At 50.7% G+C, this 16,540-nt stretch overlaps 1 protein-coding gene across 2 annotated transcripts in view; it reads right to left on the bottom strand.

Moving 5' to 3' along the window:
* Positions 1-819: 819 nt before the first annotated feature.
* The window catches only part of SGO1 (shugoshin 1), a 211,246-nt gene continuing 195,525 nt past the window's right edge, over positions 820-16,540 (bottom strand). For both annotated transcript variants that reach the window (XM_086942163.1, XM_086942164.1), the window contains one exon: positions 820-1,998. In XM_086942163.1, the coding sequence (XP_086798289.1) occupies positions 1,860-1,998 (139 nt within the window). In that variant the 3' untranslated portion in view covers positions 820-1,859. The remainder of the gene's footprint in view (positions 1,999-16,540) is intronic.

The following is a 16,540-nucleotide window of genomic DNA, read 5'->3' as shown; positions in this document are numbered from 1 at the left end:
CGCGGAGCTGCAGGCGACGTCTACCGACGTGCAAGGGTCCTGCTACGCAAAAGTTTCCGGATCCAGTCTGATGCCTGGGGATATTCTAAGGTAAAGAATCTAATACTAACTACTGTTCCTTACAGATATATCGTTACCGAAGGTAAGTAACTTGTGCCACAAGCAACAACTAACTCTAACTAAAGATTATTGCATCAAAGAAGGAAACATCATAACCAAGATTGTGGGAGTCAGAGAGAGAACACTGGTAGAGGGAAACAAGGCCATGATGCATGGAACATGGAAAGGATTAGATTCCCCGACAAAGGTAAAGAATGCATGTAGCCTGTAGTTAAAGGAAGATGAGACCATTCATGAGTATCCCCGCTTTAAGCCCAGCTGGAGTACAACTGTATGAGGACAACCCCTTAGACAGACTAAATCACAGCCAAGTCTTAGGAAAGGGGGTGACCAGCCCACATGGTACATGTTTCAGCAAGATTCTAACCAATGGCTTACACCCACACAGCAGAGAGCCAGAAGACCGTCAGCCCGCTGCAATTTTGTAAAACTTATCTCCAGGTTTCCTATCTCGTTCGAATTCCATTGAGAGGAAAATTTCTACAGTCATCCTAGATCACACTCAGTCATTAGGTCAGACCATATACATGGACACCTCCGCGAAGGTAGCCGCCAACAGTGTGAGGAGGGTGGGGAGGAAGATCAGTGGGTGACCAGCTCTACATTAAAACTAAAGATGCCAATTATTGGTCTGCGCCAGACAAAAAATGCATAACCTTTTTCCACAAACCAGTTAGAAAAGTACCACCTCAGCATCCATAGCAGAAAAACATTTTTTATTAAAAAGGCCTGAGCAATGAGCGATGCGAAATACAATAAAAAACATTTACATTTCAACAGTTTGTGATCAGAGGTTAAAGAAAAGATGACAACGTTCACATTTACACATCATAAAAGAAATAGCCAACGCAGTTCTTATCCTTATTCAAAGGTACTTTTTTTAAATAGGTAAATCAAAATACGATGGACTGACATGTAAACTATACAACAAGAATTAGTTAAAACATTCATTTTATCTAAATTGCAATCAAACAAACATGCATCGAACAGCCAGGGTATAATATTTGTTTAGGAATAAAACATAGGTTTGCCATAAAAAAAGAAATTGTGCATGAGAAACAAAATATAGCCCACAGAAAACTAACGGTTCATGACTATTAGACAAAATATTTATTAACATTATAACGAACCACTCTGACAAAAGGTGGTAGATGACAACACAAAATGCAGCTTTCAATTTTGCAATCCTTCCATCTATCTTAGTATGCCTCCCAATCAGCAGATGAACAGGTGATGGTGATAGAGGCAAAGGTTGACGTGACAATTCTGTATTGAAAATATAAATAAATATATTGTTCTAGCTAATTTAGTAAGCTCTCAAGGTTTTATTTTATAGGTTCCATCTCTATAAAACTATCAATTGATGATCACTGATTATTTTTAAAATTTGCAGATCTAGATTGAATAGACACATTTAAACAAAATTTGTGATTTTACAATGTTTGCCGGTTCTACTTTGTTTCTCTGAAAATCAGCTTGATTTGTACGTACAAAACAGTCCTGAATTTCTCGCAATAAGAGTTTACAAATGCAGCTAACCCGGATTCCTGTACATGTATCTTACGGGTTGTGAATAATTTGTACCAGGCCTGGAACAGGTGTTTGAATTCATGGAAATGCCCATCTTACAAAGAGTGATATTTAGAAAACATTTATTCCAGCCGTTTTCCCAAGAGCTGAACCGCCTCCTTAGGCGATTTACACACTGCATCCATTTGGTAGTATAAGTAAAATGCATCCTAACGACACCCAACAAAGGCCTCGTTGTATCTGGTCAGCGATTTCCTCATGAAAGACTTGCGCTTCGAATCTTTATGCTTGAAAATAGGAGAACTCAAAAATTCAGTGTCCGTGAAACGATCTCCTCTTCGTAGTTTCCTATTCAAAACAAAAACACAGGACATTATCATGGTTACCCTGTCAAATAGTCAGGCCATAGTACAAAAAGCTGATAATTTCAAGCAGACCTTCCATAGGAGGGTACATTCTAAAGCACATTTATGAGATGATATGAGCTAATTATGGATACTCAGCCTCAAGCATTGCAACTCACTTAATGAGAGGCTACATTTGCTACCAAGACCACTTTCAAATAGAAAAATGTGAAACAGTAGGAGTGCAGGGGTTAAAAAGAAGGAACCAACAAAAACGGAGGGGCCAAGTTAAGGTACAAAGTGGAACCTGTAAGGAAGTTGGAAGAAATAGTTTTAGTAATTCTTTAAAAAATCTCGAAACCAGTGGGGGGCGTGGCTAGCCGAGCAGCGAGATGGCCGCTCTGAGTGAGCTCCGCCGGCTACTCTAATTAATCCTCCAAGAATCCTGCTCCTGGTGCCAGCAGACCCCCGTTCTTCACGAGCTCTGCCCAGAACACCCAGGCGACCCTCCAGCCCGAGTTTGGGGCGCGGAGGCAACATCCCTTGGAAGCGGCGCCGGCCTCAATATTCGCCGACCTACACGTCCGTCCTGCCCCCCGCCGGAGGAGCCTCTCCTCGGGCGCCGCGTGGCACTGTGGGCCGCGGCTGTGAAGGCCTTTGCTGATCTGGCGGACTTGTCGGAGGAACATCGCCTGCCGCGGAGCTGCCGCATGGGCCGTCCCGGTGAGTCCCCGTTGCAGCCGTAGAGACATTGAGCGGGTGAGAGGCTGTGGGACGCATGCGAAGACCGGCGCAGGCTGGCAAAATCATCCGGGACGCCGCAGGGTGATCCAACGTCCGCCCGAGGTGGCGCTGAACTGTGGGGGGTCCCGGTGGCAGTCAGAGGGGACGCGCCAACACCGCCTGCATTGCTGCGGGGACCGGAGAGGAGGTGCTGAAAAGCCGAGGCGGAGCGGGGACGGCTTGGAGATCCACCCGCTTCGCCGCCGCGCCGGGACCTACTGTGTACCGAACACTGTGCAGAGCGGACCTCCGCCCACGCGATTGTGTGCCTTGCGGCTCCGGTCCCCGGATACTCCTAGGCTGCGGTCTTCCCGCCTGTTGAGCGGATTCACCACTGAATACGGGCGCCCGCCATTTTGAACCCTGACGAGGCCAGAACTGTGCGCTGTGGCTCGGGGGAGTCACTGGGCGCCTGAAGCCATCTTCCACGCGGCTGGCCTGGGGCACAGTACACTCATAGCTACGCTTGGCGCGCCCTGGCACCACCTAGACAATTACACGCGAGCTGTGCACTTGCTGACCGAGGCGCTAGATAGGCGCTACCCCTTTGCGGACTCAGCGGAATTCATCCGACTGCGGAAATGGGGAAAAACGAGGCCAAGCAATCTAAGATAAACTTTGATAACAAGAGACCACCGAAGAACCCGGCGACTGAGTCGGATAGTGGCGCATCGTCGTCGCGAGGGACGAATCCAGGCATTGACTTCGGGGCCCTCATTATGGAGGTGAGGACAAGCTTGAAGAGCATTGACGCTAAGCTGGATAGCATGGCCACACAACTCGAATCCGTGAAAACTAAGGTGGACGCCCACGAGACGAGACTGGATTGTCTTGAAAATAGACAAACTGAATGTTGTGAATTCCAGCAGCAGGCCAAGCAGCACATCACGTCGCTGGAGCGGGAAATCGACAATCTGCGCGCCAAGTCGGACGATTTGGAAGCACGTTCCAGAAGGTCCAACATCCGCATTACAGGCATTCCGGAGTCCACAAACACAGGCAAGATGGAATCGTTTGTATCGGACCTCCTACATGAACTGTTAGACCCCGATCTGTCCCCAGTTTTCACGGTGGAAAGAGCGCATAGGTCCCTTGGGAAAAAACCTCCGCCGGGCGCCCCTCCGCGTCCCATCCTGGCTAAACTGCTCAATTACCAGGACAGGGACATCATCCTACGATTGGCGAGAGAGAAGGGTAAGATCACGCACCAAGGAAACCACGTCTCCTTCTACCCGGATTTCACCCCACTAGTGCAAGCGGCCCGTAAGGAATTCCTGCCGGCAAAGAGAATTTTGCTGCAAGCTGGTGTGCCCTACTCTCTCCTCTACCCGGCGAAATTGAAGGTTCAACACGAAAACACCTCGCACTTCTTCACTGACGCCAAATCGGCACTCAAGTTCGCCAAACACATCTGTGCTGGAGCCAGGAGAAAATCGCCGAGACTTGAGGAAGCTTCAGACCACCTCAGTGACAATGACTGAAGAAACTACGACTTTCTCCCTGTACAGCTACACACCTGCCTCTTTGTTTCAAAGTTGGGGGCCTGAGGCAGCCTTAAACACAGGTCTGTTACTTCCGAACTGACTCCCTGGGGGTAAGTCACTGTGACGCTCTCGAGCGCCAAACTGTAGCTGCCACCTTCGCGCTTCCTTTGGGACTTTGGTTACATACGGCATTTGTGGACCGTGGGATGGGGGTACTGTTAGAGCCCAGGAGCTCTAAAGTTTGACTGTAGCCACCCCGCGTATACGGGGGTGTATGCCGAGCGCACCACGCCTCATGGGGTGCCTCCCTTTGTTGTTGATGTTGGGGTTTTTCCACGCGATGCGTGCTTGCTTCTGGGATATGTCACGACCTGATTGGGGGGTTGCTGAGGGAGGGGCGGAGGTGGGGGGGGGGGGGGGGGGGGGGGGGGGTTCATAAGTTGCGAGTTTTAGTTCTGAACTGGTGCAATGTACTGCTACACTTGCCTATATATTTGCGACCTGTGCTTGGAGCCGTGGCGTTTGGGCGACCTTCTGGCTTTTGGGGGTGGAGGTACGAGTGAGGGTTTCGACACTACCGAACATACTAGATGGGGGGTATCAAGCTTTGGACTTGGAACATTAGAGGCCTTGGGGACTTCAAAAAGGCCCGTTTGATGCACGGCATATTATCTAGACACAATGTCGATATTTGCTTCTTACAAGAAACACATCTACACGCGACCCCCCCACCCCGTTTGAGGAATTCCCGATGGGCTCACGTCTACTCTTCCATCTACTCCAACTATGCGAGGGGCGTAGCCATACTCATTCGTAGAGGGTTGGATTGGCGAGAATACTCTCAGGTGCGTGATGTAGAAGGGAGGTATGTCTTGCTGCATGGTTCTTTGCAAGGGCGACCCATTGTGCTGGCTGCAATATATGGCCCCAATGTGGATGACCCTGATTTTTTCAGAAGTGTCTGGGCGGAGATTGCGTTGCTGGACTGCCAGACGGTCGTACTGGGGGGTGATTTCAACATTGTATTGAATGATGACATGGATCGTAGAGGTGTGAGCAGACCACAGCATACTAAAGCGCGGCAGGCGATCTTGGATGTAATGAGTGAGGGTATGCTTTCAGATGTGTGGAGAGCCAGGAATCCGGGGGTCAAAGTGGGGACCTGCTACACTTGTCATAAAGCTGCCTGGTCCAGGTTAGACTTCTGGCTGGTGTCTCCTGAAGTTGCGACATGGGTGTCGACTGTTGATATCATGGCTAGATCATTGTCAGACCATGCTCCGTGTATGTTGGAGCTGCACCCCCCCGACACTATACACAGGGCGTTCCAGTGGCGCCTTCCCCCACACACACTCACAGACCCGGTGTTTGTAGAGGAGATACGAGAGGACATCATTAAATATTTTACTGAAAATGCTGGGTCTGCCTCCTCTGAAGCCATTGTATGGGATGCCTTTAAAGCTGTAATCAGAGGCCAATGTATAGCACGGAATGCAGGGGTCCTACGCACCATCAGGGACACATTAGCTAAACTGGAGAGGGAACTGAGGGACCTTGATATTGCATTTAGCTCTGACCCGTCGTTGGAGATTGCTGGTGAACTGAAAACCAAATTGCTGGCCTTTAATGAGGAAGCGGAGCGGGAGGTGCGATTCCTGGGGAAGCAAGCTGAGGCGCGCAGATACGGGGAAGGGGACAGGCCGAGCAGGACACTTGCTAGGCTGATAGCTTCTCGCACACAATCCAACTATATCCACACCATTTATGATAGAACCGGGAACCTAGTGATGGGCCAAGAAGCTGTGTTGCGCGCGTTCGCGGATTTTTATGCCACCCTTTACACCTCGAGACAACCCACGACACCGGCATCACTGCGAGACTTCCTTGACTCATTGGCACTCATATGGTTTAACAACAACCACAGACAATACATGGATCTCACTGTCACAATACAAGACATCGCCCAGGTGATTAAAAGCATGCCGGCCAACAAAGCCCCTGGCCCTGATGGCCTGACTACTTCCTTCTATAAAACCTATGTCGATGAACTGGCGCCGAGACTACACTCCGTTTTCGTCGAGGCTCTTGAATTAAATTCCCTTCCAGACTCCATGCGCGAGGCCCTAATTATCACACTACTCAAGCCGGATAAAGATGAACAACAACTGGACTCCTACAGGCCTCTTTCTCTTATAAACGTGGATGCTAAAATTTACGCGAAGGTGATTGCAGATAGATTACAACCGATGTTGCCTATGATTGCGCTCCCAGATCAATCGGGATTCATCCCTGGCCGCGCGACATCACATAATCTCAGAACTATCTTCTCTGTACTTCACTATTTACACCCATCGGTACAGGCGGCGGTGGTGTTTCTTGACGCCACCAAGGCCTTCGACTCCCTAGAGTGGCCTTACCTTTTTAGTGTCCTGGGGCGGATGGGTTTTAGTCAAAACTTCATGACCCTTATCAGGCTCCTATATACGGCACCCAGAGCCAGGGTGAGTGTTAACGGGCTCGTTTCCAAGCCATTTAGTGTATCAAGGGGTACCAGGCAGGGATGTCCTCTGTCCCCGCTCCTCTTTGCAATTGGGATGGAGCCGCTTGCGGCTCGAATAAGGCAACACCATACTGCCAGGGGCATTGGTTTCAGCGCTAGGAGCTTGCTGATTTCGCTATACGCGGATGATGTCACCTTGTACGTCATAAATCCCAAAGACAACATGAGTCCGCTGCTCCGAGAATTTGTGAGGTTTGAAGGCCTGGCGGGGGTATCCATCAACTGGTCAAAATCTGTAGCCTTCCCCCTGACGGAGAGCACTGATCGCCCTGCTTCGGACTACCCCCTTAGATGGGAGACGGAAGCAGTCAAATATTTGGGTGTCTGGATCAGCCGGGATGTGCAAGAGTTGTGGTCGTTGAACTTCGGGAGGGCGGTGGACTGGTTGGAAGGGAAAATCGAGGTCTGGAACAAATTGCCTCTGTCCCTGGTTGCGAGGATTGCACTGGCAAAAATGGTAGTTCTCCCCAAATTCTTATATTTGTTCGTCAACATACCACTGCCAATGACAACACACTTCCACGCTCGCGTCCGCTCGCTGCTGCTGAAGTTGGTGTGGGCCGGTGGGCAGGCCAGAGTCTCCTGGGACCTGCTTACACTTCCGCTCCGGCAAGGGGGCCTGGGTGCCCCGGACTTGAAGCTTTACTCCCTCTGTGCACAGGCTCAGTTCCTGCATTTCTGGGCCTACCCCACTCCCTACCAGCCGCATGCGGCGGTGGAACTTGCAGTGGTCGCCCCCTTGCCACTACGAGTGGCGCTATACGGGAAAGTCACATGCCCGTCGCGTGAGGTACACAGTGGAAATGGTCCGCTGGACCTGGCGCGAGCTTCAGAAAAGAGCCGGGCTCTCCTTACTTTATGCGCCGGCTGTCCCCCTGAGGGGTAACCCGATGCTACCTTGTTTAACGGCCAGAGGTGACGTCCTCACGATCCGTGGAAATCGACTCCTCACCTTTGCAGACCTATATCCCGACGGCACTTTTTTTGAGATGGCCGCTAGCGGGGACGACCAGCCCGACTCTTTTGCAGACATGTTACTGTATCATTCCCTTAGGGAGTCTTGCAAGAAGCTAGGTCCGCGTTTCCCGGAGGAGCCGTGCATACTGTCCGCCCTCCAAAACTTGCTTTCACGACCCTCCCCCAAGAAGCTGGTGTCTAGACTATATAACTGCATGCAGGAACAGGCCCCGTTGACGGTGGCCATGGCCAGGCAAGCTTGAGCTGCGGACCTGGAAGACCAGCTGTCGGACGACACATGGGAATACTGCTGTAAGCAACTCACGGCCCTATCCCCGAAGTATCGGCTGCGGCTCATCCACTTTAAATTCCTACACCGGTATTATCGCACGCCGACACTTTTACACCGTATGGGCATCCGCGCGGACGCCTCTTGCTGGAAGTGTGGAGGGGAGGGTGCGTCCTTTATCCATGTGACTTGGAGTTGCCCCAAGCTGGGTACATACTGGTCGGAGGTCTTTACAGCCATTAATCAAATCACACATAGGAATGACACGCCGACCCCACTATTGGGTCTGCTAGGCTATGTTAAAGACACTGAACCCTGCGACAGAAAACTACATGCCTTACTCCTTTTATATGCCAAACGACAGATAGCACTGCACTGGGGCAGGCCAGCTCTCCCCTCTTTCAAGGGCTGGATTAGAGATGTGACATACGGCCATACTCAACTGACGCACTACTGGGAGACCATGCCCACCGCTTCTAGACCTACTGACATTTGGGACCCATTTATACAGTGGACTAGAGAACGTGTGAGTTCGGACGCCCAGGGTACCTCACCTGATACGAGTGTTTCAGACGATATGGGCTGAATGTGCATACTGTGTGGCTGAGTGATTGTAGCCCCATGGACCCGCGCTGACACGGACCGGCCCTGCTCTAACGCACGATCTGCAATTGCGGCCCCCACTGCCCCCGGGAATGTCACTGGCCCCCCTCTCCCACTGGCCACCTTGCGGCCTCATTCCCGCCCCCCCCCCCCCCCCCCCCACATGCCCTCTGGCCTATACGTGCACATGATAGATGTCGCCACACACCCGCCTAAACTATAGCTTGCCCTCCTTCGGGACGATCCGGCGCGGGTCCATGAGACCTTAAATGTAAATGTGCTGGACTTGTAAAGCGCACAGCTGCCCGTAAGCGTCCCGGCGCTTGCTTAGGGAACCCGTCTTGGTATTCCCCTGTGAGAAACCACGGCAGGGTGTCCACAAGGTGAAAGCCAGGCATCCCGCCGCGAGGGGCCGTAGTGGAGATTAAGCAAGCTATTGCCCAGAGTCGCAGAGTGTGACCCCGTGAGTTGAGTAGGCACCAGAGCGAGAATTGTCGAGTCCATGGAATTTTGAGCCCGAGACCCGCCGAGGCGGGGAATCGAACCCTGGTCCACGGTCGATCTCAGCTTCCGGGTCTGCCACCTCTAACCACTGAGCCACGCTTCTCCACAAGGGCCTTATTGTTGGCTGAGGTGTTATATGGCTGTTTTTCTATATGTACTTGCACCTATGATTGATGTTCTTGGTTTTGTTTGTTGGAGGGACATGTTGGGAGAAAAGCGGTGCTGATAGACACATCCTTTCCACATGCCGCTGCAGCGGGTTGCTGACCGCTGTTTGCCCAGAGGCGGCTTAATTGATTCCTGATGCCTTTAAATGTCTGCAGCACTGAGAGAAAAGTAAGACCGTTTACTCGCTGAGGTTGCACTGCATACGCTTACGATGTTATTGTGTTGACTATCTAACTTTGGATGTTAGAACCGGCCGGATGCTGGCCCCTGATATGTTTTCCTGGTCTTTGTGCATACTATTCCTGATAGCGGCCTGCCTCCGGGTTGTTGGCGTGACGCAGTGTGAATCTTCTTTCTCATTTGTGCAAAATAAATGTCTTACACCAAAAAAAAAAATAAAAAAAAAAAAAAAAAAAAATCTCGAAACCAGTAGCAATTTTAAAAACAACTCTGGACTTGATGAATGCATACATGCAGAAATGACTGTGGGCTAAATGTCCATTGATTCAGGTCTTGATCTGATAGGAAGATTGCAGTTTGAAGTATCTGCACTGTTTCAACATGAAGAGGGTCCACACACTTACTGCAGCACCAATCATTGAAAAAAATGACCATTTGCTCAAATAAATCATCCTGATGGACGTTTGTATGATATGCTAGTAGGAACTTCACTTGCAAAGGTAACTCAAACTGACAATTCTAACTTCTCAAATTGCCACTCTAAAGGTTCTACCTTTCGGTCTGTGACAAGTTGTCCACCACAGCTAACGGCAATCGAGCCCCACGGCTCAGTTGAAGCAAATCTAGTTAGCAAGGATGCCTGGCCCTGTTGAATTCAAAGATGTTGACCCAAGGCCTGTCAATCTTTTGAATTACTTTCTGTGGCAGAGTACCTTGAGGAAAGTTAGAGTGGAGGGATTTCAAAAGTACAATGCAGTGACAAGGTATTGCCAAGCTATCCCATCAGAGGGAATTCTAGTGAACAGAAGAGAGTGGTGCATTTCCCATTTGCCCAGGAGCGCAAATGGGATAGATTTCTGCAAATCCCCAGACATGCAATACCTACTGTAACGTTTCCTTTGGAAATTCCTACTTTTAGTTAGCAGAGGACAACATCTGCCATTCACCTTCCCCACCAGAAGAGGTGTCGAGACATCTTTCTTGGTCTATGGCTGAGTCCTGTTGTACTACTGCTTCTTCACAAAGCAGACTTTATCCTATTCCTCGTTATTTGTTCAAACGTGGTCATGGTGCAGACTCTCTCGACATGGACCTTTGTTACCTCACAAGTTGAGCAGGAAAACCCTCAGAGTCTACCTGACCACTCTCAATTCTAAGAAGCTTATGTGGCCAGTTATTTTACGGGGACTAAAGCAAAGGCTGAGAGAAGATCAGGAGGTATATGTTTGGTCAATTTCAGGTGCTGTCAGGGTAGTCTCAAAGGATTCCCTACTAGCAGGATGACAGAATACACCCATCACTGTCGAAACACTGAATTGATATGAATATTTTGCACAGTAATCCTGCTGTTTTTGTCTTTGATGCTGTGCCATCTGAACATGAAAATAAGCAGTACTTGCAGCACCTCTTGCAAAGTCATGATTTTGGATTAATCCCTCTTGAGGAACTTATTCTGAAGGCCTATGTCTAGCATAATGCACCCAGGCATTCTATGATGTCATGGTACATTCTACTTAATGGAGAACAGTAGAGAAGTCATTTACTACACAAAGCCCCCACACGCTATCTTTTTTGGCACAAGGGAGTACCTGGAATAACTATTTCTAACTCTGTGGAAGGCACTAGTTCTCTCAGTCCCTTGGCTATAAAGGGCATCTCACGCATCAACATGTTTGCATGAGAGACACTTGGAGGCTTATTATGGAAAGGGAATAGCAAGAGCTTGCAGGTCAAAAGTTTAGCCTGCAAAATTGAAAGAAGACCGACGCCCATTCACCCTACTGGAGTCTGGTGCAGAATGCATCAAGGAGACAGAGATTTGAAGGGGGTTGGATGTTTGTCTTCACCTATACAAGGGCAAACTGTTGTTGCTGCCCCTGTTAAACTATTGGCAATTGGTGAACGAGTTTGCAGGGAAAGCAAACAGTGTACTCACAGTTGCACACCTCTCTTTTCCAGGGAGCCACCTGCCTTTTCTCCAAAAACTTATGGTCAATAAAATGGCATATCAAGTAATTAGGCGGCTTCGAAACCGCACAAAAAAATGTGTCCCCATACTACCCCAGAACAAATGGAGTTGGAAACTGCATCCACTGTGCTCAGGCGTGGATCACAATAGAGCTTTCTCTTCACTTATGACAAGCTAGGAACCTCAAGCACAGGTACATTCCCACAGGGCACTGGCGGTATCGGATCTCACAAGATATATGACTGTAGTGAATCACATAGCCTGTTACAAATCATTGCTTTGAAGTCATCAAGACTTTTGACTTGATATCAGAATGGACTTGAGGAGATGATCCTCCTTAGTTTACACGATGAAGCAGGCAGAGACAAACATACATGGGGTGGGTAGAAAAGTAGAGCTTAGTTCTCAAACCCAGTCGGTTTCATGGTGGTGAACGTAGCCATAGCAGGGTCGGACACATTTTCCCATGCCTTAAGCACAATCTCGATTACTGTATCAATGATGGTGAAAATGTGTCCAGTCTTGTTTTTCAGCAACCCAAGTCAATATTAGTGCAATGAATATCCAGGGTTTTGCCAGCTTTTTGACTAACAAAATTAATTTTCTCTGCAAAGGCCGGGACCTTTCTTAGAAAGTGTCCACTCCAGTGAGAACTAGTTATTGGATTGATTGCCACCCACAAAAATATGTTGGAATTGAAAACAAGCATTTGCAATGCAATAGGTCTCGCATTAGTAAAGTTAGAGGTATTAGTATTGTAAATGACATTTATTTATGTTTTTGTTTTGAAAATAGCGAAATTATTAACTTTGTCATTTACAATGCCAATAGTGTTAACTTTTGCAAACGTGACACCTATAGCATTTGTAATGCAATATGTGTTGTATTTACATGAGTAGATGTATTAATATTAAAAATAACAATGGTTTGTATTTTTTTAAATAATTAATACTTAAATAAAAGTTATTGTAATTTATGTCAATAGCTTAAACTTTTGCAAATAACTTTTTGGAAGATTATGTTTAGTATATTTTATTGTGATGAAAATACAAGAACAGAAGTGAAATATAAAAAAAAATTGTGACATTTGTAATAAAGTTTGAAACATTGTGGGAACATATTTGAATCAGTTGTTGAATGGTTGCTCTGGATGATGTTGTGGCGGTGACGGGTGATGGTGTGGCGTTCATTGATGCTGTGGTAGCGCATAGTGATGTTGTGGTGCCCCTGAGTGATGCTGTGGTGATGCGATGGACAGTGAGGGCGATAGATAGAGGGAGGGCAAGAGGGTGAGGGATGAAGTGTGGGGCGAGGGATGAAGTGTGGGGCGAGGGATGGAGTGTGGGGCGGGGAGGGATGGAGTGGGGGTGATGGATGGATGGAGTGAGGGTGATGGATGGATGGAGTGGGGGATGGATGGATGGAGTGGGGGATGGATGGATGGAGTGGGGGATGGATGGAGTGGGGGATGGATGGAGTGGGGGATGGATGGATGGAGTGGGGGATGGATGGATGGAGTGGGGGATGGATGGATGGAGTGGGGGATGGATGGATGGAGTGGGGGATGCATGGATGGATGGAGTGGGGGATGCATGGATGGATGGAGTGGGGGATGGATGGATGGAGTGGGGGATGGATGGATGGAGTGGGGGATGGATGGATGGAGTGGGGGATGGATGGATGAAGTGGGGGATGGATGGATGGAGTGGGGGATGCATGGATGGATGGAGTGGGGGATGGATGGATGGAGTGGGGGATGGATGGATGGAGTGGGGGATGGATGGATGGAGTGGGGGATGGATGGATGGAGTGGGGGATGGATGGATGGAGTGGGGGATGGATGGATGGAGTGGGGGATGGATGGAGTGGGGGATGGATGGATGGAGTGGGGGATGGATGGATGAAGTGGGGGATGCACGGATGAAGTGGGGGATGCATGGATGGAGTGGGGGATGGATGGATGGAGTGGGGGATGGATGGATGGAGTGGGGGATGGATGGATGGAGTGGGGGATGGATGGATGGAGTGGGGATGGATGGAGTGAGATGAATGGATGGAGTGGGGGGTGGATGGAGTAAGATGATGGATGGAGTGGGGGGATGGATAGAGAGGGATGGATGGAGAGGGATGGATGGATGGATGGAGAGGGATGGATGGATGGATGGAGAGGGATGGATGGATGGATGGAGAGGGATGGATGGATGGAGAGGGATGGATGGATGGATGGAGTGGGGGGGATGGATGGAGTGGGGGGATGGATGGATGGAGTGGGGGGATGGATGGAGGGGGGGATGGATGGATGGAGTGGGGGGATGGATGGATGGAGTGGGGGGATGGATGGATGGATGGAGTGGGGGATGGGGGGATGGATGGATGGATGGATGGAGTGGGGGATGGATGGAGTGGGGGATGGATGGAGTGGGGGGAGGGATGGAGTGGGGGGCGGGATGGAGTGGGGGAAGGGATGGAGTGGGGGAAGGGATGGAGTGGGGGAAGGGATGGAGTGGGGGGATGGATGGAGTGGGGGGATGGATGGAGTGGGGGGATGGATGGATGGAGTGGATGGGTGGATGGATGGATGGATGAATGGATGGATGGATGGATGGATGGATGGATGGATGGATGGATGGATGGATGGAGTGGGGGGTGGATGGAGAGGGTTGGATGGATGGAGTGGGATGGATAGATGGATGGAGTGGTGGGATCGATGGAGTGGGGGGATGGAAGGATGGAGTGGGGGGATGGAAGGATGGAGTGGGTTGGATGGATGGAGTGGGGGGATGGATGGATGGAGTGGGCGGATGGATGGATGGAGTGGGCGGATGGATGGATGGAGTGGGGGATGGATGGATGGAGTGGGGGATGGATGGATGGAGTGGGGGATGGATGGATGGAGTGGGGGATGGATGGATGGAGTGGGGGGATGGATGGATGGAGTGGGGGGATGGATGGATGGAGTGGGGGGATGGATGGATGGAGTGGGGGGATGGATGGATGGAGTGGGATGGATGGATGGAGTGGGATGGATGGATGGAGTGGGATGGATGGATGGAGTGGGGGGATGGATGGAGTGGGGGGATGGATGGAGTGGGGGGATGGATGGAGTGGGGGGATGGATGGATGGAGTGGGGGGTGGATGGATGGAGTGGGGGGATGGATGGAGTGGGGGGATGGATGGAGTGGGGGGATGGATGGAGTGGGGGGATGGATGGAGTGGGGGGATGGATGGAGTGGGGGGATGGATGGATGGAGTGGGGGGATGGATGGATGGAGTGGGGGGATGGATGGATGGAGTGGGGGATGGATGGATGGAGTGGGGGGATGGATGGAGTGAGATGAATGGATGGAGTGGATGGATGGATGGAGTGGGGGGATGGATGGATGGAGTGGGGGGATGGATGGATGGAGTGGGGGGATGGATGGAGAGGGATGGAAGGAGTGGGATGGAAGGAGTGGGATGGATGGAGTGGGATGGATGGATGGAGGGGGGGTGGATGGAGGGGGGGTGGATGGATGGATGGAGGGGGGGTGGATGGATGGATTGAGTGGGGGAGCCGAAGGCAAGAAAAAACGAGTACAATCAGGGAAGCAGGAGGCAAGAAAAAAACAAGTGCAATCAGGGGAGCAGAAGGCAAGATAAGCGGGGGGGGGCGGGAAAGACAGCTACCCCCTGGTCTGCTGATCCAAACAACAGCAGACAGCTGCACTTTTATGATAGGACAGGGGGGGGCGAGATAATGAACTCCGCATTGCAGCCTGTCCGAGCGGAGCGGGCTGCTCTTAAAAACGAAATGAAGTAAAGCTTGTGAAATGTAAGAATGCACAACATGGGCAGGACGGAGATGAGGGACTGTGAACAGCTGAGACCAAAGTTCGTGAAGGACCGTGAGCAGCACCAGGGGTAAATAGTGCTCACCTACGCCGGGGGCCGACTCCTCTTGCCAGTTCCCCCTCGCCGCCGCAAGCACAACAGCGGCCGGAGCGCGAGGGGTCAGAACTCCAATCCCCAGACGCCCCAGCGGCGCTTCTCGCCGGTCACGGGAGCATCGCGCCAGGAGGCGCAACAAAAGGACTACAGCCCCCGCGTCGCAGGAACGCGCGCGGGACGGCGCCCGGGGCTAAGCCCGGGCAAAGGGCGGGCCCTCTGTGGCCCTCAGAGGCACAAGGAGGACGGGACAGGCCACCACTCTTGGCACCATCACAGGATAAGGTACAGTCAGGTTCTATCCTTTCTATCCCTACCGCTTTGAACTGTCTACTCTTGTCATCAGGATCCTGTCACCCAACTACAATGTCCATCTGGGAAGAGCTGAATGCCCTCTGTGGCACAAACTATATCCCGGATGCACCAACCCCCCCCATAGTGGCCAGAGTCACTGATCAAGCACTTTGCACTCCCCAGGCATCCTCCGATACAACCCTCCTTCCATCTAATAACTGCAGCCCCTCTGTACCTGGCCCCAACCCAGCCTCATTACCATTGGATAAGGCTGAGTCTCGATCCCCCCTACAATCGACCCTTCTGGCCCAAATCGAGCGTCTGCTATACACTGCTCTATCTCCACTGGTAGTAAAAATTAATGATCTGGGGGACAGACTGTGCAGGATCGAAAAAACTGTAGTACGGTCATACCCACTAACCGGAAACACTGTTACTCCCACACGCTCTACCCCCACTAACACCCAGGAAAGGTCTACGAACAATGCTCCCAGGATACTGCAAATTTGTGACTCCCCTGTTATACCACCCATTCAAAGTGGTCGCAAAGATACCCTTAATCCCGATCATCCCGATCATGCCCCACATAGAGCTCCTGTGATCGCACTAGAAAGAAGGAATCGCATTGATCTACCCCCCGAAGCAGCCCCATATGTCACCGTTCTCTCTGGGGTCCCCGCACTCAGACTGGGAAAACGTGAACTGCATCAGGACCTACTGAACAAAGCCATCTTTTGGCTCAAGAACAATAGACCTTTACCTTCTGCGCTAGACGGTGGGATACTGAGTGTCAGAAGGGTGGGGTGGCTTGGTCATCTGCCCAAAAATGT

The sequence above is a fragment of the Lissotriton vulgaris genome, chromosome 10, assembly GCF_964263255.1.
Source record: "Lissotriton vulgaris chromosome 10, aLisVul1.2, whole genome shotgun sequence".
Classification (NCBI taxonomy): Eukaryota; Metazoa; Chordata; class Amphibia; order Caudata; family Salamandridae; genus Lissotriton; species Lissotriton vulgaris.
The sequence above is the reverse complement of the archived record's forward strand: the minus strand, read 5'-3'. Positions and strand labels throughout refer to the sequence as shown.